At 50.9% G+C, this 21,697-nt stretch overlaps 1 protein-coding gene across 7 annotated transcripts in view; it reads left to right on the top strand.

Moving 5' to 3' along the window:
* DLEC1 (DLEC1 cilia and flagella associated protein) overlaps positions 1-21,697 on the top strand; it is a 92,179-nt gene that overhangs the window by 69,889 nt on the left and 593 nt on the right. For 4 of the 7 annotated variants that reach the window (XM_030812120.1, XM_030812119.1, XM_030812118.1 and 1 more), the window contains 17 exons: positions 6,662-6,815; positions 7,483-7,593; positions 8,530-8,660; positions 9,188-9,379; positions 10,821-10,891; positions 11,350-11,501; positions 13,475-13,593; positions 14,114-14,184; positions 15,576-15,781; positions 15,896-16,012; positions 16,098-16,223; positions 16,331-16,425; positions 16,651-16,735; positions 16,921-17,139; positions 19,876-20,037; positions 21,057-21,210; positions 21,496-21,619. In XM_030812120.1, the coding sequence (XP_030667980.1) occupies positions 6,662-6,815; positions 7,483-7,593; positions 8,530-8,660; positions 9,188-9,379; positions 10,821-10,891; positions 11,350-11,501; positions 13,475-13,593; positions 14,114-14,184; positions 15,576-15,781; positions 15,896-16,012; positions 16,098-16,223; positions 16,331-16,425; positions 16,651-16,735; positions 16,921-17,139; positions 19,876-20,037; positions 21,057-21,210; positions 21,496-21,619 (2,289 nt within the window). Of the gene's footprint in view, positions 1-6,661; positions 6,816-7,482; positions 7,594-8,529; positions 8,661-9,187; positions 9,380-10,820; positions 10,892-11,349; positions 11,502-13,474; positions 13,594-14,113; positions 14,185-15,575; positions 15,782-15,895; positions 16,013-16,097; positions 16,224-16,327; positions 16,426-16,650; positions 16,736-16,920; positions 17,140-19,875; positions 20,038-21,056; positions 21,211-21,495; positions 21,620-21,697 lie in introns of those variants that run through there. The other 3 variants (XM_030812117.1, XM_030812122.1, XM_030812121.1) reach the window with 3 other exon arrangements.

Below are 21,697 nucleotides of genomic sequence, written 5' to 3'. Positions count from 1 at the left end.
ATACACAAATTAGCCAGGTGTGGTGATGCTCGCCTGTAGTCCCAGCTACTCGGGAGGCTGAGGCAGAAGAATCACTTAAACCCTGGAGGCGGAGGTTGCAGTGAGCTGAGATCGTGCCACTGCACTCCAGCCTAGACAACAGAGCAAGACTCTATCTCAAAATATATATATATATATATATTCATTTTCTTAAGCTGGCTGGTGATAATATTTTGTTTCTAAAGTTGTGTGGAGTAGTACATAGATGTTGTTTTATTGTTTATATATATGTTTAATACTATATATTATATATATAATATATATAAAACTATATATATGTTTTATGCTCATTTTTGCGTATATTTGGTGTTTCATTGTAAAAACATTTAAATCTCTATGGATGCTCTTGAATTATCCTCCAAAAAGACTGTGTCATTTTATACTTCTGCCTATAGTGTGTGAGACTAGCCATTACCCCACACTCTCACCATGAAAAATGTCGTTGGACTTTGTATACTTGACTATCTGACAGTTGTTCGAATGTCCTCTCCTGTGATAACAAATACAGGTCTAGGTATGAGTCTTTGCACTAGTCCTTCAGGGCACTTTGCGGGCATTAGATGTGAAGGCTAAGTCTGCCTGCAGCTCAGAGGAAGGGCTTTCTATTAAGTCTTTTGCTTATTTCCTTTCCTTTTCTGTCTCTGTTCTTTCTCCTGAAAGGACCTTGTATTATCAGAATGTTTACAGTAGCAAGTGATGGAAACACAGACATTACCAACTCAGGCAAAAAAGAGGAAGCACTGGCTCATGTAACTGGGCATTCCCAACTTGCTGAATCTAAGGTCCCAACCCTTTCCCTTTGTCTGGTCTTCTGCTTTCTCTCTTTCTCTACCCTCTTTCCCCCTTCCCTACCTCCATCCCAGCCCCAACACACATCTGCTGCTCTTTGTGGGCCTTTTTCTTCCCTGTTGACAAGGGCCCTTCGCACTCTGCCTTGGGGAGAGGCCACTTAGAGCTCCAGGCTCACACACTTCCAGCTTAACAACCTCTGAAAGCGAATCTGGCTCTTTCCAGAGATAGGCACTGATTGCTCTTGTGTGGGTCGTGTACCCGCCCCTTCCTCTGCTGGGTGACAGGGAGGATCTGTCTCCAGAAGAAGCAATCATGTTTTGAAATTTCAAGCTTTGTTGTTCTTGCATCTTTCCTTTTCTATAGTAATCTGTTATAGTCTTATCAATGCAACAGCCTCTCAGATTCTCCCAAGAAAACTAATTTCTGTTTTCCCAGATGTTGGAGTTCTTCTCCTTTACTTTTTGAGTTTTCTTCTGCTTCTAGTAATCTTTGCCTGTCCAGTCCTGTTTTTGAATGGAGGAGGAGGTTGATTTGCATAAGGAGCTAGTGGTGTAAGTTTCTTCTGAGTAAAAGGGGGTAGATGTGGAGAGCACCCCTCTTCTAAGGGGTGAAGTACATGTGAGTCACCACCCTCAGAGCACACAGCTAGCCTGAATCCATCAGAGAAAGGGACCTTTGGGGAAAACAGCCCTAAACAAACAGTGGAGAAAACCCACATTGGCCAGCTACACAAATCAATCCATGCCTTCATTCATAAATAAGAATGAAGGAATAGCATTTTTCTGGTTGTTTCTTCCTCGTGACAGTTGAGAGGTCCAGTGTTACTGCAGGCTCTGCCCTGGCCTCTCTCCAGCATGACACCCACAGTCTTCAGTGGGGGCAAATACTGTGGCAGCCCAATCTTTTTCTTAATTTTCAATTTTAATTTTTATTATTTGTACAAATTTATGGGGACATGTGCAATTTTGTTACATGCTTAGATTATATAGTGGTCAAGTCAGGGCTTTAGGGTATCCATCACCCAAATAGCATACATTGTACTCATGAACTAATTTCTCATCACCCATTTCTCTCCTACGTCCTCACCCTTCCGAGTCTCCATTGTCTGTCATTCCAATCTCTATGTCCATATGTACACATTTTTAGCACCCACTTGAGTGAGATCATGTGATATTTGACTTCTGTGCCTGGGGCAGCCCACTCTTTCATGTGTTGCTCTGACCTCTGGGGCTGGAGCCCTGACCTGGCTAAGCCAATCGATCTTCAGCAGTGCTTTGCTCAGCTCCCCCGCCCTTTGATGCCCTCATTCCATCGTTAAGGATTGCATTGCACATAACCTGTGCAGGGATTTCAAGCAGCAGTTTTGTTCTCTGTTTTACCAGTTAACCTGATCACATTCTTTCTTTCTTCTATTTTCTTTTCCTTGTTTGCATAACATTTTATTTGCTTTATTATCTTTTACTTCAAAATTTTCACAAATAGGGCATTTGTTTGGTATCACATTTCTTTGGATTCACAATTTGTCTGTTTGGCACAAAGCTAGCTTTCTGCCTGTGTCAGCTTTGAGTGTGCCTTCCTCACTAAGCTTAATCATTTTTAGCTTGATCATTTTGATTTAAAGTGAGATATGTACAACTCTTCTTTTCACTTGAAGACTTAGAGTCTATTGTAGGATTATTAGTTGGTCTAATTTCAATATTGTTGTGTCTCAAGAAATAGGGAGGCCTGAGGAGAGGGAGAGAGATGGGAATGACCAGTAAGTAGAGCAGTCAAAATGCACACAGCATTTACCAGTTGAGCCCATTGTCTTATACGGTTGCTGTTTATGGCACCCCAAAACAATTACAGTAGTAACATCAAAGATCACTAATCACAGGTTACCATAACAGCTATAACAAAAAAGTTTGCAAGACGTGACACAGGGACATGAAATGAGGACATGCAATTGGAAAAATGACATTGATAGGCTTGCTCAATGCAGCGTTGTCACAAACCTTCAATTTGTAAAAATCACAGTATCTGTGAAGTGCAATAAAGCAGAGCATAATAACATGAGGTATGTTTGTAACTGAATTTCTTACATAGATCAATTTGGACTTTTTTCTTGGCCAGGCACAGTGGCTCATGCCTGTAATCCTAGCACTTCGGGAGGCTGAGGTGGGCGGATCACCTAAAGTCAGTAGTTTGAGACCAGGCTAGCCAACATGGTGAAACCCAATTTCTACTAAAAATACAAAAATTAGCCAGGTGTGGTGGCGTGCGCCTGTAATCCCAGCTACTCGGGAGGCTGAGGCATGAGAATAGCTTGAACCTGGGAGGCAGAGGCTGCAGTGAGCCAAGATTGTGCCACTGCACTCCAGCCTGGGCAGCGGAGCAAGACTCTGTAGCCCCCACCCCACCCCCCAAAAAAAAGATGTTTTTCTTTACTCAGTTTTGGTAGTTTGCAGCACTCTAGGAATTCAGGAATTTGTCCATTTTATCTGTTATGTAATTTATTGGTACATAGTTGTTAGTGGTGTTTTCTGATAATTATTTTTATTTCTGTATGATCAGTAATGTTGTCCCCACTTTCATTCCTGATTTCTCTAATTTGAGTCTTGAGCAAATTTTTCTTGGTCAGTCTAGTCTAGCTAAAGGTTTATCAATGTTGTTAATATTTTCAAAGAACCAGCTTTTGCTTTTGCTGATTTTCTGTAATGTTTTTCTGTTTTCTATTTCATTTATCTCTGCTTTCTGGTCTTTATTATTTCTGTCCTTCCACTTGCTTTGGGTTTAGTTTGCTCTTCTCTTTCTAGTTTCTTAAGGTGAAAGCTGAGGTTTTTGATTTGCAATCTTTCTTTTTTGTTTGTTTAAAGAAAATTGTATTTACAAATATAAATTTTCCTCTAACCACTGCCTTAGTTGCATCCTATAACTTTTCATATATCATGTTTTCATTTTCATTGATATAAAAGTATTTTCTAATTTTTCTTGTGGTTTCTTATTTGACTTGTTTATGAATGTGTTATTTAATTTGCACATATTTTGTTTCACAAATTTCTTTCTGTTGTTGATTTCTAATTTGATTCTATTGTTGTTGGAGAACCCACTTTATATAATTATAGTCCTTTAAAACTTATTGAGGCTTGTTTTATGGGCTATTCTGGAGAATATTCCTTGTGCACTCGAGAAAAATAATGTATTCTGCTGTTATTGTGTAGAGTGTTGCCTGTTAGTTCTGTTTGGTTTATAGGGTTGTTTAAATCTTCTATTTCAATGTTTATCTTCTGGTTAGTTGTTTTTCCATGATTAAAAATGGGCTGTTGAAGTCTCCAACCATTATTGTTGAATTGTTTTCTCCTTCAATTCTGTCAGTTTTTGCTTCATGTATTTTGGGGTGCTGTTGTTAGATACATACATGTTTATAATTGTTATATCTTTCTAATGGATCTTTTTATAATCATAAAATATCCTTCCTTGTCTCTAATAACAATTTTTGTCTTAAAGCCTATTTTATCTAACATTCATATATCTCCTAGAGCTCTCTTTTGGGTACTGTTGCATGATATATATTTTTCCATCCTTTTTTCTTTGAAACTATTTGTGTCTTTGAATCTAAACTGTCTCTTGTAAACAGCATATACTTGGATCAATTTTTTAAAATCCATTTTGCTAATCTCTGCCTTTTGATTGGATTGTTTAATCCCTTTATATTTAATGTAAATACTGATAAAGTAGAACTTACATCTCCCATTTTGCTATTTGTTTTCTGTATGTATTTTGTGTTTTTGTTCCTGCATTCTTCCATTATTGCCGCCTTCTTTGTTAGATAGGTATTTTCTAGTATGCCATTTTATTTATTTTTTATTTATTTATTTATTTATTTTGAGATGGAGTCTTGCTCTGTCGCCCAGGCTGGAGTGCAGTGGCACGATCTCAGCTCACTGCAAGCTCTGCCTCCTGGGTTCACGCCATTCTCCTGCCTCAGCCTCCCGAGTAGCTGGAACTACAGGCACCCACCACCACGCCTGGCTAATTTTTTGTATTTTTTAGTAGAGATGGGGTTTCACTGTGTTAGCCAGGATGGTCTCAATCTCCTGACCTCATGATCCACCCGCCTCAGCCTCCCAAAGTGCTGGGATTACAGGCATGAGCCACTGTGCCTGGCCGGCCATTTTAATTTCCATGTTTCTTTTACTTTTTAAAAAGTTATTTTCTTACTGGTTGTCCAGGGCTTTATAGTATATCTTAATTTCAAAACAGTCTGGTTTAGATTAACACCAATTTAATTTCAGTAGTCTGAAATGTTACTGTAATATAGCTCAGCTCTATTCTCTCCCTTTCCTTTGTACTATTATTGTCATACAAATTACATATTTATACATTATAGGCTTATCAAGACAGTTTTACAGTTATTGGTTTATATAGTTGCCCTTTAAATTAGATAGAAAAGTAAGCAAAAATACATTTATTCTGTCTTTTGTATTTACATATGAATTTACCTTGATATGGTTGTATCAGTCAAGGCTTAATATTTATTTCTTAATAACCTATTAAGACATTTATTACAAAGAATCAGCTTACACAACTATAGGGACTAGCTAGGCAAGCCTAAAATCTGTAGGGCAGGTTTTCAGGAAGGGCATGCTGGCATTTTTGGGGACAAGATGAAGCTGTTATAAACACATGGAATTTCTTTGTCTGGGTAACCCCATTTCTGCTTTTAAGACCTTTTAGTGGCCAGGCACGGTAGCTCACCTTTGTAATCCCAGCACTTTGGGAGGCCAAGGTGGGCAGATCACTTGAGGTCAGGAGTTTGAGACCAGCCTGGCCAACATAGTGAAACCTTGTCTCTACTAAAAATACAAAAACTTACCTGGCATGGTGGCACATGCCTGTAGTCCCAGCTACTCAGGAGGCTGAGGCAGTAGAATTGCTTGAACCCGGGAGGCAGAGGTTGCAGTGAGCCAAGATTGCACCACTGCACCCCAGCCTGGGTGACAGAGTGAGACTTTATCTCAAAAAAAAAAAAGAAAGACCTTTCAACTAATTGAATCAGGCCCATCTAGATTATCTAGGATAATCTCCTTTACTTAAACTAAACTGATGATGAACATTAATCATACCTACAAAATACCTTCAGCTGTTCAGACACGTAAAGAGCTTGCCCATCAAGCTCCTGCTCTCGCAACAAGAAAAGACTGAACAACCTGAAACAATGATTTTTCTTAGATCTATCAGAGAGTTGACGTTGCAGGACAAGTGGCCACCCCAAAAGCTGGAGATATAGGCAAATACTGAGAATACAGATCAGTTTACCTGAAGCAGAAGAACACTTAAATGGTAGTTTCAACAAATTCCTGGTGGCTGAGTATAGGCTAGCTTAGGAGTTTAAAAATCCTGGGGGCTCAGTAGGTTCTCATGGTGAAAACTGGAAAAAAAATTCTCTCTTGTTTAGCCAGGGTGGGATGGAGAGGGGAAGGAACCCTTCTGAAATATGCCCAGAGGAAAAGTGAAATAAGCCACTTTGAAATAAGCCCAGAGCGTTCTTGCAACAATTTCTCTTACACCCGAGATTTCTACTTTTTGAGCAATTATAAATGGTACTATATTTTACTATATTTTAAATTTCGGTTTCCACATGTTCGTTGTTAGTGTATAAAAATGTGATTCATTTTTGTATATTGATCTTAATATCCTGAAACTTTGCTGAACCCACTCATTAGTTCTAGAGTTTCTAAAAATATAGATGCCTTGGGATTTTCTACATAGACTGCATGTCATCTAGAAATCGGGACAGCTTTACTTCTTCTCTTCTGATCAGTATGCCTTTTGTTTCCTTGTGTTCCAGCTACCTTCCTGTGTATGCTGAGATACAGAAGCCCCATGTGTACCTACAGAGCAGCCAGGTGGAGGTTAGAAATCTCTACCTGGGTGTGCCCACGAAGACAACTATCACACTTATCAATGGCACGCTCCTGCCCACCCAGTTCCACTGGGGCAAGGTGAGTGAGCCCACAGCATCAGGCAGCAGTCTGCAGCCCTCAGCAACAGAGGCCCATGTAGAGGGGGACATTGTCCCCCAAATATCCTTGCAGAACAGAGATATTCAGCCTCCCTCCCACAGCCTGTCCCTTGCTCATAGTGTGCATAAAAGCTCCTCAAAGGAGCAGCATATCTGGTCCAGCTTTTTCTTGCCCTGCCTCTAGGGAATTCCAGTTCCCTGCCCAAGAAGGAGTTTCTGGTGAACACAGCTAGAGCCTCCTAGCCAGCACAGCCCATGACTGGCCCAGGTAGCTGTTGGAGCCCAGTTGGGGTGCTGCTCCTGCCTGTGGCTGACTAGGGAGCTCTGAGTGTCGTAGGATGTAAGGCCACATCCATGTGCACCAGAAGCGTCTGCCCTCTGCTCCCCATCCCTCGGGGCCTTCAAGGGCAGTTTCTTTAGTCCAGACAACCTCCCAACAAGTGGTAAAGTCCATCCAGGGTTGGGGAGGAGAGGAGAAGGGACCCGTGGTTTATCCCCAGTAGTGAGCACCCAGCCCTGTCGGTTTTGCTGTGGGCCCCAGTCTGCCAGTCTCCAGCATCGCATGCAGCAGTGCTGAGCACTCTCTGGATACTGGTCCATTCTGGGAGCCCAGTAAGTGACAATAGGCTCACTCATGTGTCTGCCAGCTCCTGGGGCACCAAGCAGATTTCTGCATGGTGACAGTCTCCCCCAGACATGGCCTGCTGGGCCCGAGCGAGGAGTGCCAGCTCAAGTTGGAGTTGACTGCTCATACCCAGGTGAGTAAGGCAATGTAGGGCCTGAGTGACTGGGAAGGCACCCTGCCAACCATATGTACCTGTGCCACCAGGGAGGCCCTACCTTAGGCCACACTGCTGGTTCTTGTAGGTGGGGAAGAGATTTCTTGCATTTGGGTCTGGGGTCCCCATTCCTGCTGGGTCTGCTCCCTAGGGACACATGGTCAGAGAGCCTGGAGCAGGCCTGGATGTGCCCTGAGACACACTGGCATGCCTGGCCTTTGGCATGAGCTTTTGCCCTCCCCAAGCCATTCTCTGTGGCCGCAGGTGGGCCCAGCTTTCCGATTTGCCCAGACATCCAGAGCAGAGCTGTTGCTCACAGCAGGCACTGTGCCAGATACTACTTGGGGAGGCTAACTGGTACCTTGGTTTCCCCCTGGAGTGGCCCAGAGGAAGGCCATCAGGGCGGAATCTGCTCAGTCCTAGGGCCGTTGCTAGCTGTCCCTTTTGTGGCTCTTGTGGGAAAACTTCCTCCTTGCAGAGACTTGCAGACTCAGGTCTCAGTTCCCACTGGCAAATATGGGGATGGTCTGCCTGAGCTCTGGGACGACAGACAGGCAGGCCCAGGTGTGGAACAGATCTTGCTCAGGGAGGTTTGATTTCTAGGGTGGCAGCTTCATCAGAGGAAGTGTGCAGCTTCTCCAGAGGCCCTCTCTGAGGGGTCTCTTCACGTGGGCATGCCCAGATATTTGGGGCAGACTCAGACAGCCATAAGCCCTAAGGAAAGGGCCAGGCCTCCTGGGGCCGAGGGCGGGCCAACTGGCTGGGCTCACTGGAGGGACTGGAGATGAGCCTGGCCAGAGGTCAAGGCCTTTGTGTTGAACCCTCCACAGCAATCCCCTGTGCTGCGGAAGACCATCTGGGCTCATATTCAGAGGCCCCAGGCCTGGTCTGACCCCTGGATGGGCTTTCTTATAGGAAGAGCTGACCCATCTGGCCCTCCCTTGTCACGTGTCAGGCATGAAGAAGCCACTGGTTCTAGGCATTTCTGGGAAGCCCCAGGGACTACAAGTGGCCATCGCCATCTCTAAGGAGAGCTCCGATTGCAGGTGAGCCCAGGGTTGGGGGTCTGGAGGTGGCAGTGGACTGAGGAATGAGGCAGCCGCGCCCAGGACCAGCACGGCACTGTGGTATCAATCTGCGCCCATCTGATTCCTGCAGCCAGGAAAACGCCACAGTGTTATTGCGGCCACTCACCACTCCTGTGGGGACAGCTCCCTTTACCCCGTCCCTGCCCTCTGTGTGGTCTCCCCACACACACTTGGAGGCATGGTGCGCCGGCAGGCAGGAGATGGCAGGGGACAGGGCTGTAGGTACCCTGGGCTTGTCCACATGAGACCCAGCAACTGGGAGCCATGCCAGCCTACCCCTGGCCAGGGACGGTTTGTGCAGAGTTTGAGGCCTCTCTCAGCATCATGGGTGGGCAGGAAAGGTGGGGCTGTGGTTGGCAGCTCAATGAAAGAGGAGTCCGAGGATGAAGCCTGGTGTCTGGGCAGCTTCTGCACGTCCACCCAAGATGGCTCTCTGGGCAGGGCCAAGGGTGGCGTGTTACATAGTACCAATGGGCACAGGACAGTGTTTTCAGCACAGAGCAGTGGCCAGGCCACCCAAAGGAGCTCCGTCTGGACTTTGGCTCAGCGGTGCCACTGAGGACCCGTGTGAATCGCCAGCTCATTCTCACCAATCGCTCCCCAATACAGACCCCTTTCTCCCTCAAGTTTGAGTACTTCGGGAGCCCCCAAAACAGCCTGAGCAAAAAGACCAGCCTGTAAGTCTTGCTTCTTTCACTTCCCAGGGCAGATGAAGCTGGATGGGGTGTACCCTGTTGAGCCTCTGTGTGGCTTAGGTGGCCAGTGCTGGTCGATGTGAGAGATGGGAGTGTGTGTTTTTACAGGTAGACATGGGGACAGGCAGAGAGGAAATGGCTCCTGCTGTCCACTTCTCGGGCCCTGAGTGGGCCTGTGGGAGAGGCTGGGATTGTGACCCCTTCTCCTCAGCCTGGCCTGCTGGAGTGGAGGCTTCTGATGGACCAGGCAGATGGGCCTGTAGTGAGGGAGAAGTTACTGTAGACAGAAGGAACAGTGCAGGCCAAGGGGTGGGAGGAATAGTTCAGGAGCAGGGAGTCTTCAGGGACCACTGATAGCGTGCCTGGGCTGACATGTGGAGAGTGAGATGGGGTGCCCCATAGATCAGACAGTGATCAGCAAAGCTAGTATGTGTAAGGACAGAGGCAAGATCTAGAGTGCTGCTTACACATACACAGACACACACACACACACACACACATACACACGTACATACACACACACATTCATACACACATACATATACACATGCATACACACATACACATGCATATACACATATACATACACATGCATACAGACACAAATATACACACATACACATATGTATACACATACACACATACACACACATATACACATAAACATACACACATACACATGCACATACATACATGCTTATACACACACACACATGCTTATACACACACACACAACACACACACACACACACACACACAGAGGTGTGCCAGAACCAGCTAGCACTGGTTCAGGAGAACTGATTGTTAAATATTCAGGAATTTTGCAAATCTCTAACTTGAAATCAAACATTATAATTTAGGACTTTTTTTTTCTGGAATCCCCACTGTGTGGACACCTCACCACCTACTCTAGTGAAGCAAGAGGGCCCAACTTAGAAACCACAGCTATGGGTGGAAGGGGAGCCATGAACACTTTATAAGGCATTAACTTTCTATTGTGGAAAGCTAGTGTGTACCCAATGCTGGACAGATGTCAGCAGGAAAAACTGGAAATGGGCCTGTTTCAGAATTCTGGGCTAGAGATGGGGAGTCTGGGCTGGGTTTGTGTCCAGGAGTAACCATGGCACAGAGCATGTGGGCAGGGAGTCCTGCTTCAGAGCCTGCCTGGGTTTCTGGGGAGGTAATCCCTGCAGCCAGCGGGTGGCCTGCAGCTGGGGATGTTTGAATGGTAGGGGTACTGTGGGAGCAAAGACCAGAGAAGGAGGTAAAGGAAAGAACTGACCAGCTCTCCCCTGGGAAGAGCAGGCAGGGCCACCTTCCTCTGCTGGGCACCTGGTAGAATGCTGGTTGCTCTAGAACCTGGCTCAGGTCTTGGGACAGGCTTGTCTGACTTGATACTATTTCTGTGTCTCCACTTGTAAAGTCCCGACATGCCTCCTGCCCTGCTAAAGACAGTGTGGATGCAAGAGCACCTGGCCAAGCGAAAGCAGCTGGGTAAGCGCCACCAGGGGCTTCGGGGCCCAGGCCATGGCCAGAGCCATGGCCTTCTGTGGATGTGAGCCGGCAGCTGCCAGGGAGTGGGACTAGGACCAGAGACTGCTCTCAGATGGCCAAGGCTCTCCACCTGACAATGCCTCTTCCTGTTGAGGCCACTTCCCTTCTAGGGCACAGGCTTATGCACAGGGCCTGGACTCCATTTGGGATGGGAATGGCTCATAAGGGAGGGCTCCCATGGGGACCCGGCCTCTCAGGGAGTAGAGCGGCTGACCACGCAGGACCCTGAGTAGCTTGCCCCTGGATTCCGGGCTTCCAGGAGGAGGGCACATGTAGCCTGACCAAGGAGAGGCTGGAGGGTGGCTTGTCGGGGACAGTGCTTTGTTCACACCTGAGGGTTTGGACCTCACTCCCAACCCCAGGCCCGTGAATCCCCTACAGTCACGGTTCTTTCCCAGATTTTATGGAGAGCATGCTATCCCACGGGAAAGGAGCTGCTTTCTTCCCTCACATTTCCCAGGGCATGCTGGGGCCCCACCAGCAGCTAGGCATTGACATCACAGGCTGTGCCAACATGTGGGGCGAGTACTGGGACAACCTCATCTGCACGGTAAGGGCACACAGGAGGGCAGTGGCCTGGGGGGTGGAGAGTCTGCCCAGTCCTCGCCTTCAGCCTCTCTCCCCTCCAACACCTGGCCCTCAGACTCTCAGACCTCACCAGGTTGAAACGCAATGCTCACCGAGCTTGGGATGGGCATTCGTGTCTGAGGCAGCCTTTGGGGTTCTGGCTGAGGCATTTTAGGCAGGAGGCTTCCTCATAAGCAGTAGAACTTTCCACACCTTTTCCCAGGAGGTGCAGGGCTGGGGCCATATTGAGGAGGGAAGAGGAGGCAGTAGGCTGCTGCCTGGGCCAGGACCCAAGACCTGGAGTAGGGAGTGTGGAGTGGAGGGACAGTAGCAGCCTTCCAGAGCCACGTCCTTGCCCCGCCCTCGGTGGGGCTCACCCAGGGGTCCATTTAACTGCCCCAGCACTCAGCATAAATGGAGCATCTACTGTGTGTGGGTTCCTGTGTGGGCCACTGTACTTTGGAGGATACAGGGATGAATAAGGTAACCAGCAAGGCACCCCTAGTTTAGTCTGGAGGGATGAAACATGCATATGTTATCCTACCGTTAAGTTGTTAAATAGAAGATTTTCATGAACTATTCAGTAAATTGAACAGATTAATTGTAGTAGATATTTGCTTTAAATTGTGTGTGTTATGTATGACAAAGAATTGATCATGTTAATATAAAAAGGGGTCTTAAATAACAGGAAGCTGGGGAAAAGTATCCCAAGTGGGCAAGGTTTGAATAAACAACTCCAAGAAAGACAAATACAGACGGCCAATAAACATATTAAAATCTGTCACCACCACTGATAATTAAAGAAATGCAAAATCAAAGAGCCACAAAATGCTGGTTTTGACACATTAGCAAGATTTAAAAGTTGTTGGTGAAGATACAGGGGAAAGGGTGCTTTGAGCCCCCTTCTCCATGTCTGTCAGTAGAGGAGTGGATACAGACATTGGGCCACATCCCTAAGGGAATTCTGCACAGCCTGTTATATGATGCTGTATTATTAGTAAAAATTAATCCTATATTTTTGGCTGGGTGCAGTGGTTCATGCCTGTAATCCCAGCACTTTGGGAGGCTGAGGTGGGTGGATGTCTTGAGCTCAGGAGTTTGAGAGCAGCCTGGGCAACATGGCAAAACCCCTTCTCTACAAAAAATACAAAAATTAGCTGGGCGTGATGGCATATGTCTCTGGTCCCAGCTATTCAGGAGGCTGAGGTGGGAGGATCGCTTGTGCCCAGGAGGTAGAGGTTGCAGTCAGCCGAGATCATGCCACTGCACTCCAGCCTGAGCGATGGAGCAAGACTCTCTCAAAAATAATAATAATAATAATAATCCTATATTGTTAAAAGAAAAGATTATGAAAGGCATGCGCAGCATGCTTCCCATTTATATCTGGGTCTTCACGAAAGAAGTGTAGACACTTGTACACTGAAATGCTAACAGTAAGTCATGCTGCAGAAGTAGGATTGGAGGTGATTATCACACTCTTATATTTTCTAAAAATAAGATTTATTACTTTTGATTAGCAGAGAAAAGAAATAAACTTCTTTTCATTTAAAAGACAGAAATTTGATCAAAGGGACTATCAGAGGCCGAAGAGCCTCAAGCTTGCCAGGTGCAGTGGCTCACACTTGTAGTTCCAACACTTTAGGAGGCTGAGGCAGGAAGATTGCTTGAGGCCAGTAGTTTGAGACCAGCCTGGGCAATATAGTAAGACCCTATGTCTACTAAAAAAACAACAACAACAAAAAAAACAGTCCTCAGGCTGGGAGCTTTGTGCAGGCTGCCTGGCTGGGAGGGAGAGTGGAGATGGTGGGAAGTGGGAGAGAAGACAGAGTGGTACACAGTGAGGCTGGGACCAAACTGTGGGGCCCCTGGGCTGGCTGGACAAGTGGAGGCCCTGCCCAGAGGGGATGTGGTGGCAACCGGTGACAGGAGTGACAAACGGCTGGGGTGTGTTTGCAGGTGGGAGACCTGCCACCGGCAGTCATCCCAGTGCACATGGCAGCGGTGGGCTGCCCCGTCAGCTCCCTGAGGACCACCTCCTACACTACCGACCAGGCCCAGAAGGAACCAGCCATCAGGTGCTCCATGCTCAGCCTGAGCCTCTGCTCCCTGGTAGCCCCCGAAACCCTCCAGCCTCCGGGCTGGGCTGCCCACGTCGGCTTGTTATTCTCCAGCTGGCCTAGGGCCATTGGTGCCACCTACAAGAAGGTTCCAGGCCAGGGTTTCCCTGGGGGAAGGTGGCCTCGGGACATGGCCACCACCTGGACATCTCTGAGGGATTTTGTGGGGCAGAAGTGGCGAGTAGTCAGTGTGGTCCGAGGTCAGCACCAGCCCTGGGGCCCCCGGCACAGTTGAACTGGAATCAGCACAGTCTGCTCAGGGCAGGTGGGTGGATTGCCAGGGCACAGGGCAGCCCCAGAGCCCAGCTCACCTGGTGCCGCCTGGGGAAGGCCCCAGCCCCAGGTCTCATTAATTCTCGAGTGAGGCCAGACCACTGTGGTACTTCCCCCTGCCTAAGCCCCCAGTCCCAGCCCTCCTCCCTACCTGCAAGGTGTACGCTGGCTGTGGCTGTACTGAATCCAGTCTGTCCGCCTCCAGGTTCGGCACCCAGGTCTCCGGAGGAGACACAGTTACCCGAACCCTTCGCCTGAATAACTCCAGCCCATGTGGTAAGATATGCATGAGAGAAATCAGGGCTCTTGCCACAGGCTGTGCCTTGTGGTGAGCCAGGCTGGGAGGGAAGGTGGGAGGGAAGCCGATGGCCCATGAACAGGACCCAGGTGTCCAGGGGGCCTGTGGTTACGGAAGTGTAGATGGGCCCACGGATGCTCTGCTCTCATCAGAGTTGCTGTGTGGAGGAACAGACAATAAGAGGGGATCCCCTTCCCATTCCTCCAGCTGGCAGGACCTGTGCTGCCTGAGAGCTGCTGGGGATACAGTGGGGACAGGACAGCAGTTTCTGCCGAGGGGCTTCCCTCCTGACGGGTGGGACAGACGTGACTGTGGGCTGCAGTGTGTGGCATACAACTGAAGGGGAGGCCGGAGTGCTGGGGGAACGTGTTGAGGGGCCAGGCTCCCCTGTGGAGGGGAGGCAGAGTGTAGGCTGAGTCTAAGAGGAAGGATAAGCTGATGTGGGCCAGGGGAGCATGTGGGGGCAAAGAGTGCTCTGGGCTGGAGGAAGGGTTAGAAGAGGAAGCTGGCGACACTGAAGGGGGGGCCCTGGCCACGCCAGCCCCTGCGGAGGGCTGCGAGCAGGAGTGAAGGCAGGAGGGGGAGGGGAAGATGGGTTCGATGCAGGCAGATGTCTAGGTTTGGGACAGGACTTTGGGGACTTCTCAGTTTGGGGGCTTCTGGGAGATGAGGTGGGGCCACCAGCTGGGTGTGGGGAGGCAGATGGAGGTGTCTGAGGAGGGCAGGGACAGTTTGACATTGTCATGGTGCAGACTGGAGAGAGAGCAATGGGGAGCCCCAGTTTAGGTTGGGGACAGATTGATGGGGGTGGCAATCTGTTCAGCTGGGGGACTTCCCCCAGTGGTACTCAGAGGGACGGTGCAGTTCAGTTCTTTCAAGGTTAGGTGTTGCCAGGTGGGTGCAAAAGGAGATACGAGGATGCTGGCAAGACAGAGGTGGACATGGCGGCCCCCAAAGACTAGTCTGCCTGGGGAAGGACGTGAAAGCTGACATAGGCTGATGGATAGATGGGGAGAAGGAAGGGCATGTAGGGGTTAGAGAGCCCAGCCTGCTCACAAACAGGCTGGAAGGAGAAGCAGCTGTGGGGAGAGAGCAGAGCGCCTGTGTTCAGGCTTCTGGACGTGGAGACCTGGTCTTGTGACCATGAGGACTCAGGTGATAGAGCCAGACGGCATAAGCCTGTAAAGCCTTTTTTAAAATTTTAAATGAGAATTGCCTGGAAGTGGCATTAGAGAGGCAGAGAGACACCCCCTCCACCAGGGTATGGGAAAACGGGTTATCTCTGTCTGGGGGTATGAGGAGGAGGGGGCCCGGGGGGGGTTGTCTGCTCCTCCCTTATTCCTCACCCTGCCCCCAACATCTGCCCCAGACATCCGCCTGGATTGGGAGACCTATGTTCCAGAAGACAAGGAAGACCGGCTGGTGGAGCTGCTGGTGTTTTACGGGCCACCTTTCCCGCTGCGGGACCAAGCCGGGAATGAGCTTGTGTGCCCTGATACCCCTGAGGGTGGCTGCCTCCTCTGGTCCCCAAGCCCCTCCAGTTCATTGGAATTCAGCCATGAAACTGACTCATCAGTGAGCAGGGGTGGAGGGGCGGGGCAGGCTGGCCACTGAGGACCACTGAGGGGTGGCCAGTAGGCTAGTTGAACCTCAGTGACTGCGTGAACCTCAGTGACTCCTTGGTGACAGGTTGAGGGCAGCTCCAGTGCCAGCAATAGGGTGGCACAGAAGCTCATCTCAGTCATCCTGCAGGCACATGAGGGGGTGCCCTCTGGCCACCTATACTGTATCAGCCCCAAGCAGGTGGTGAGTTGGAGTAGGGGCTGGGAGCTGTCTGCATTGGCCAGCCAGTGGGCATGGGACAGTGCTAAGGCTGCTGTGTCTATGCCAGGTGGTCCCTGCTGGGGGCAGCAGCACCATCTACATCTCCTTCACCCCCATGGTGCTCAGCCCTGAGATCCTGCACAAGGTGGAGTGTACTGGCTACGCCCTGGGTTTCATGAGCTTGGACAGCAAGGTGAGCTCTTCCGGCCTGGGGTGGGGGCCACAGCCACTGCTCCCTCCTGGGTAGCATGCTGCCTGCTCAGCCCAGGGATCAGCTGTGATCAGACTTGGGCTCAGTAGGTGGAAAGGGAGATTCCAGGGAAGAGGCATCGCCTGCAGGACTTTGCGGTGGGACCCTTGAAACTGGACCTGCATAGCTACGTGAGGCCTGCACAGTGAGTCAGCTGGGGTGCCCCATCTCCTTTCATCCCCAGGGGGTGCACCCTCACCAGGCACTAGTGGAGCCAGGCAGGGTTCTCAGAGCAAAAGGACGGGCATGGGTGGGAGAAGTCAGCAGAGGAGCCCAGGGAAAGGCTGGCCCGAGGCTGGATGAGCAGAGTGGGGGCAGCCAGGAGGCCCCAGGCACCTGGCTTGCCCCAACAATGCCTATTGCTGGGCAGGCTAAGTGTGGAGCTGGACTATGGCGGCAGTATGGAATTCCAGTGCCAGGCCAGTGACCTCATTCCTGAGCAGCCCTGCTCTGGGGTGAGTGTGCTGCCACCCTCTGGCCCTGCCAGCTTACCTGGACCTCAGATGTCTCTGTGTGCCCTTCTGGGACTCAGGCCTTATAGTCTGAGTCCAAATCCCCTCCCCCAGCCCTCCCCTAGAGCCATGGGGTTGAAGAGAGGGACAAGATGCATTCCCTGCCTCCTACCTCTGTGGCTGCCCAGGTGCTGAGTGAGCTGGTGACCACCCACCACCTGAAGCTGACCAACACTACAGAGATCCCACACTACTTCCGGCTCGTGGTCTCCAGGCCCTTCTCAGTTTCTCAAGATGGGGTGAGCCGGGACCACAGAGCTCCTGGCCCTGGCCAGAAGCAGGAGTGTGAGGAGGAGACAGCCTCAGCGGACAAGCAGCTGGTGCTCCGAGCACAGGAGAACATGCTGGTCAGTGGGGGAGTCTGCAGCCCTTGCCTCGATGGCACACCCTCGCATGTGTACAGACAGCAACCCTGCACACCTCCCTCACGTGCTTGTACCCAGACGCAAACTGCATGCCTGACCCTGCCATACCCTGCATGAACACTCGGGGGTGCACTCCCACCAGAGACACCACATTTGGCACCTCTACACAAGTGGATGACCTGGGCATGGACACACCAGACGTTGTGTTCACATACATGCGTGCACGTGTTCCAGAAATGTCCCCAGACTTCCCTTTCCCTCTTAGTCCCCACTGCTGAGATGCTGGTGGAGGCTGATGCATTCCTGTGAGCACCTCCCCTTCCCACAGACTCCATCCTCCTGTGCAAGCTCAGGGTTTGTGTCCCAGCTCAGGTGAGCCCATGGGGTTGCCGTAATTGTAAGACACTCCAGGTTCTAACGTAAATTTTCCTCTTCCGACTAATTCTCAGTGATAACTGGATCCTGGATTTTCAGAGTTGGTTAGGTAGGGGAAGGTCTTGGGAATGTCAGGACCTCAGTGGAAACCATCAACTTCTTCCTCTGGTCTCTGAGGCAACTGGAATGAGGCTGAGTGTGTGCACACCTGTATCTGCACAGTGGGCTTCCAGGGTGTGCAGAGGCAGGCTGAGGGTAGACAGCCCCGCCCTGTCTCCTACTTCCCCTCCTGCTTCAGAGGCCCTCTTTCTTCTTCTCCTTGGAGGGCTTCCCTTTATGCTGTGCTCCCTTGAACTCTGCCAGGCCCTAGCCTCACTCTGCACATTTCTGGGTTGTCTCATCCATTTCCAGAGCCTCAGTGAACAGCCATATTCTCTCTGTCCAATGTATACTCCACTGTGTAGCGAGGGCCTGCTGTGTACTAGATGCTGGGCTAGGTGATGGAACTCCCCGAGGACCTTATCATAGAGGTCAGGGACACACACGGAATTGCAGAAGACAGAATGGCACCCTTGACCCACTTTGTGTTTGCTCCCTTCAATGAGCTAAATGGCGGGGAAGGCCCAGAGCACAGCCAGAGGTTCCATTCCACCAGAGCTTCCAAGGAGACACAGCGGTTAGCCACCAGGCATTTAAAAGTCCTTGGCAGCTCTGGGGAAGCCCAAAGGTTCCAGAAAAAGGACATCACATAATTAATGGTGCTGCATCTCATCCTCCGTGTGCTAACAATGCTCAGGTTTCTGGCTCCTGGCCAGAATTATCTCCCAGGCTCTAGAGCCAAACTCAACCTGTCCAAAGTGAACTCCCCATCCCTTCCCCACCTTGTCCTGCCCCACATCTGTGCCTCCTTTTTGTGGTGGCATTTTGTCTCAGCAAATACCACCCCCAGCCCCCTTGCTCATGCCCAGAGCTCTGGCACCCCTTGTCCTGACCAAGCCACCAAGCCCTGCGGATGCCCCCTCCTAAAGTTCTCCCAACGCTATTCTCTTTTCTTCATCCCTACACCCATATCTTGATTTAGGACAGCAGTTTCTAAGCCTGGCAATAAATCAGTGGCTTTTTTTTTTTTTTTTTTGAGACGGAGTCTCGCTCTGTCGCCCAGGCTAGAGTGCAGTGGCGCAATCTTGGCTCACTGCAAGCTCCGCCTCCCGGGTTCGCACCATTCTCCTGCCTCAGCCTCCCAAGTAGCTAGGACTACAGGTGCCCGTCACTATGCCCGGCTAATTTTTTATATTTTTAGTAGAGACGGGGTTTCACCGTGTTAGCCAGGATGGTCTCGATCTCCTGACCTCGTGATCCGCCCACCTCGGCCTCCCAAAATGCTGGGATTACAGGCGTGAGCCACCGCGCCGGGCCAGCCTTTTTTTTTTTAGATTAGGTCTTGCTGTGTCACCCAGGCTGGAGTGCAGTGGCATGATCATGGTTCACTGAAGCCTCAACTGCCTGGGGGTCCAAGCAATCCTCCCACCTCAGCATCCCAAGTAGCTGGGACCACAGGCGCATGCCACCATGCGCAGCTATTATTTGCAGAGATAAGGTCTCATTATATTGCCCAGGCTGGTCTTGAACTCCTGGGCTCAAGCGATCCTCCCACCTCAGCCTCCCAAAGTGCTGGGATTACAGATGTAAGCCACTGCTCCCAGCAAATTAGTACCCTTGACAAAGCTTGTTAAGGCAGCAGCTCCCAGACCCCACCTCCAGAGATGTGAAAGTCTGGGTGAGGCCCAAGAATTTGTATTTTTAACAAGTGCCTCACGGTTGATTCTGATAAGCTTGTACCAAGGACCTGTGCTGGGAGCCAGGAGTCCAAGCTCCATCCTTTCCAGCCTCAGTTATAGCCTCAGCCCCTGGTCTGGCATCATCACACTCATGTGTGGTCTGCAGCCCACCTCCCCGCCAGGTCAGTGACCTGTCAGAGGCTCCTCACTGTCCTCAGCACACAGACCAAGTCCTTCCTCTGCCTCTGAGCCTAACCACAGCCCTGGGCATTTGAAGTGGTAAAGGGCAACTTGCTCATGTCCCTTCCCTTCTAGCCTCTGACCTCTGAAGGCAGACATGACTTGTCCCTGACACTAGCAGGGTGTTGGGCAGAGTAGGTGCTGGGCAGCGCTTGTGGAATGAAAGCACCAGGTTGGGGAGCTGCTGGGCTGTTGGCTGGGCAAGGCTGGGCCAGTCAGGGCTTTCAGGGGCTGGGCTTGGGAGGGAAGGAGGATGGAGCTCCAGGTGGGGAAGTGGCCACCTGCCCTCTGCAGCTGGAGATGACACATGTCCACATCTGCTCAGGTGAACGTGTCCTTCTCACTCTCCCTGGAGCTGCTCTCCTATCAGAAGCTCCCGGCCGACCACACACTGCCTGGAGTGGACATTCGGCAGAGTGCGAGTGGAGAGAGAGAGATGGTGTTTACTCAGAACCTGCTCCTGGAGTACACCAACCAGACCACTCAGGCACGCCCCAGGCCCACCTACATGTGGAGGAGGGTGGAAGTGGGCTGGGCTCTGTTCTGCTGGGGCCAGAGGAGGAAAGACCTAGCAGGGCCCTCAGAAATAAGGAGCCCCTGCCTCTGTCCTGGGGCTCAGTCTCCTCTAGAAGAGGCCCTGTGTGCAGAGAGATGAGGGCCATCCACCCTCACCTGCCTCCTGAGCCCAAAGCCAGGTGAGGGGCCAGAGTGTGGGAAATCAGGGAAGGCTCCCTGCAGGAGGTGGTACATGAAGCCTGTACACCATTTAATCAAGGAAGGGAAACACGTTGACAGCTAGGCCAAAAGAAAGGCCTGATGGGTGGGGACAGAGCACCTGAGGCAGCTGCGAGGGACAGCCCTGGGGCTTGCCAGGCTTCAAGCACCAGGGCGAGCACCACAGACCAGAAGGTCACCAGGCCGTAGTGTGGAGGCGAAGCAGGGGCTGCTGGTAAGGAGTGTGAAGGAGTGGCCTGGGGAAGACTCCAGAGAGGCTGGGGGCAGGAGGCTGAACAGTGGAGCCAAGGCTCTGCAGCCTGGCACCTGGGCAGCTGCTGGGGCTGAGGCCGTGGGATGGTGCATGGCAGTGTCTGAGTGTGATGCAGGGGCTGCCAGGAGATAGAGGAGGGCACAGGTGGGGCCTATGGCCAAGGGACACAGACAAATGGTCCACGGCCTGAGAGGAGCTGAGGGCTGGGCCTTGGGGGTCACCACAGGAGGAGGGGTGAAGGAGGGTGGCCCAACCAGCCAGGGTGCAGGGACTGGAGCTTTATGAGTTAGGGAGGCAGGGATAGTGGGGGAATGGATATCACCCTGGCCCTTTCCCTGCACAGACTCCCAGTAGCAGCCTGTGGCCTTCTGAAGGTGGCACTGGCCTCCTGCCAACTGCTGGGCGCTTCCCATTTTCTTCAGGAGCATCAGCACTTGGGGTCAGCAGGGTTCTCTGTGTCCCAGAGGCCCTGGCTCAGAGCCCACCCAGAATGGACAAGGTTGCCTGGTCTCCCACAGGTGGTGCCCCTGCGGGCCGTGGTGGCTGTGCCTGAGCTGCAGCTCTCCACCAGCTGGGTGGACTTTGGGACCTGCTTTGTGAGCCAGCAGCAAGTCCGGGAGATCTACCTGATGAACCTGAGTGGCTGCCGAAGCTACTGGACTATGCTGATGGGTATGTCCTACCCATCAGGGTATGCCACCTACCCACTGGTCCCCTACAGGGCTGTGCCAAGAGAAGACCCCCAGGAAGGGGCCCCTGTGCCCTGTCCCTGCATGCAGGCACCACTTGGAATTTCCACAGAGCAGCCAGTCCCCCCAACCCCACATGATCTCAGGGTTGCCCTGCCCTGCAGTGCTGAGCAAGACCAGAGGTACAGGCCTGGGGGTGGGTGAAGTCTTCCTGTGGGAGTACATGGGGCTGCCTGCACTCATGTGTGTTCCCTTCCCTTTGGTGCAGGCCAGCAGGAGCCAGCCAAGACCACTGTGGCCTTCGGGGTCTCCCCAAATAGTGGGCTGCTAGAAGCACGATCCGCCAATGCACCCCCAACCTCCATTGCCTTGCAGGTTTTCTTCACTGCCAGGTACAGCCCCTTCCAACCTTCCCCAAACTGCCCACAGAGCCTGGACCCCCTGCCCAGGTGCCTCCTAACCTCAGCCCC

The sequence above is a fragment of the Nomascus leucogenys genome, chromosome 4 (genome assembly GCF_006542625.1).
Source record: "Nomascus leucogenys isolate Asia chromosome 4, Asia_NLE_v1, whole genome shotgun sequence".
Lineage (NCBI taxonomy): Eukaryota > Metazoa > Chordata > Mammalia > Primates > Hylobatidae > Nomascus > Nomascus leucogenys.
This window is presented reverse-complemented; position numbering and strand designations above follow the sequence as displayed.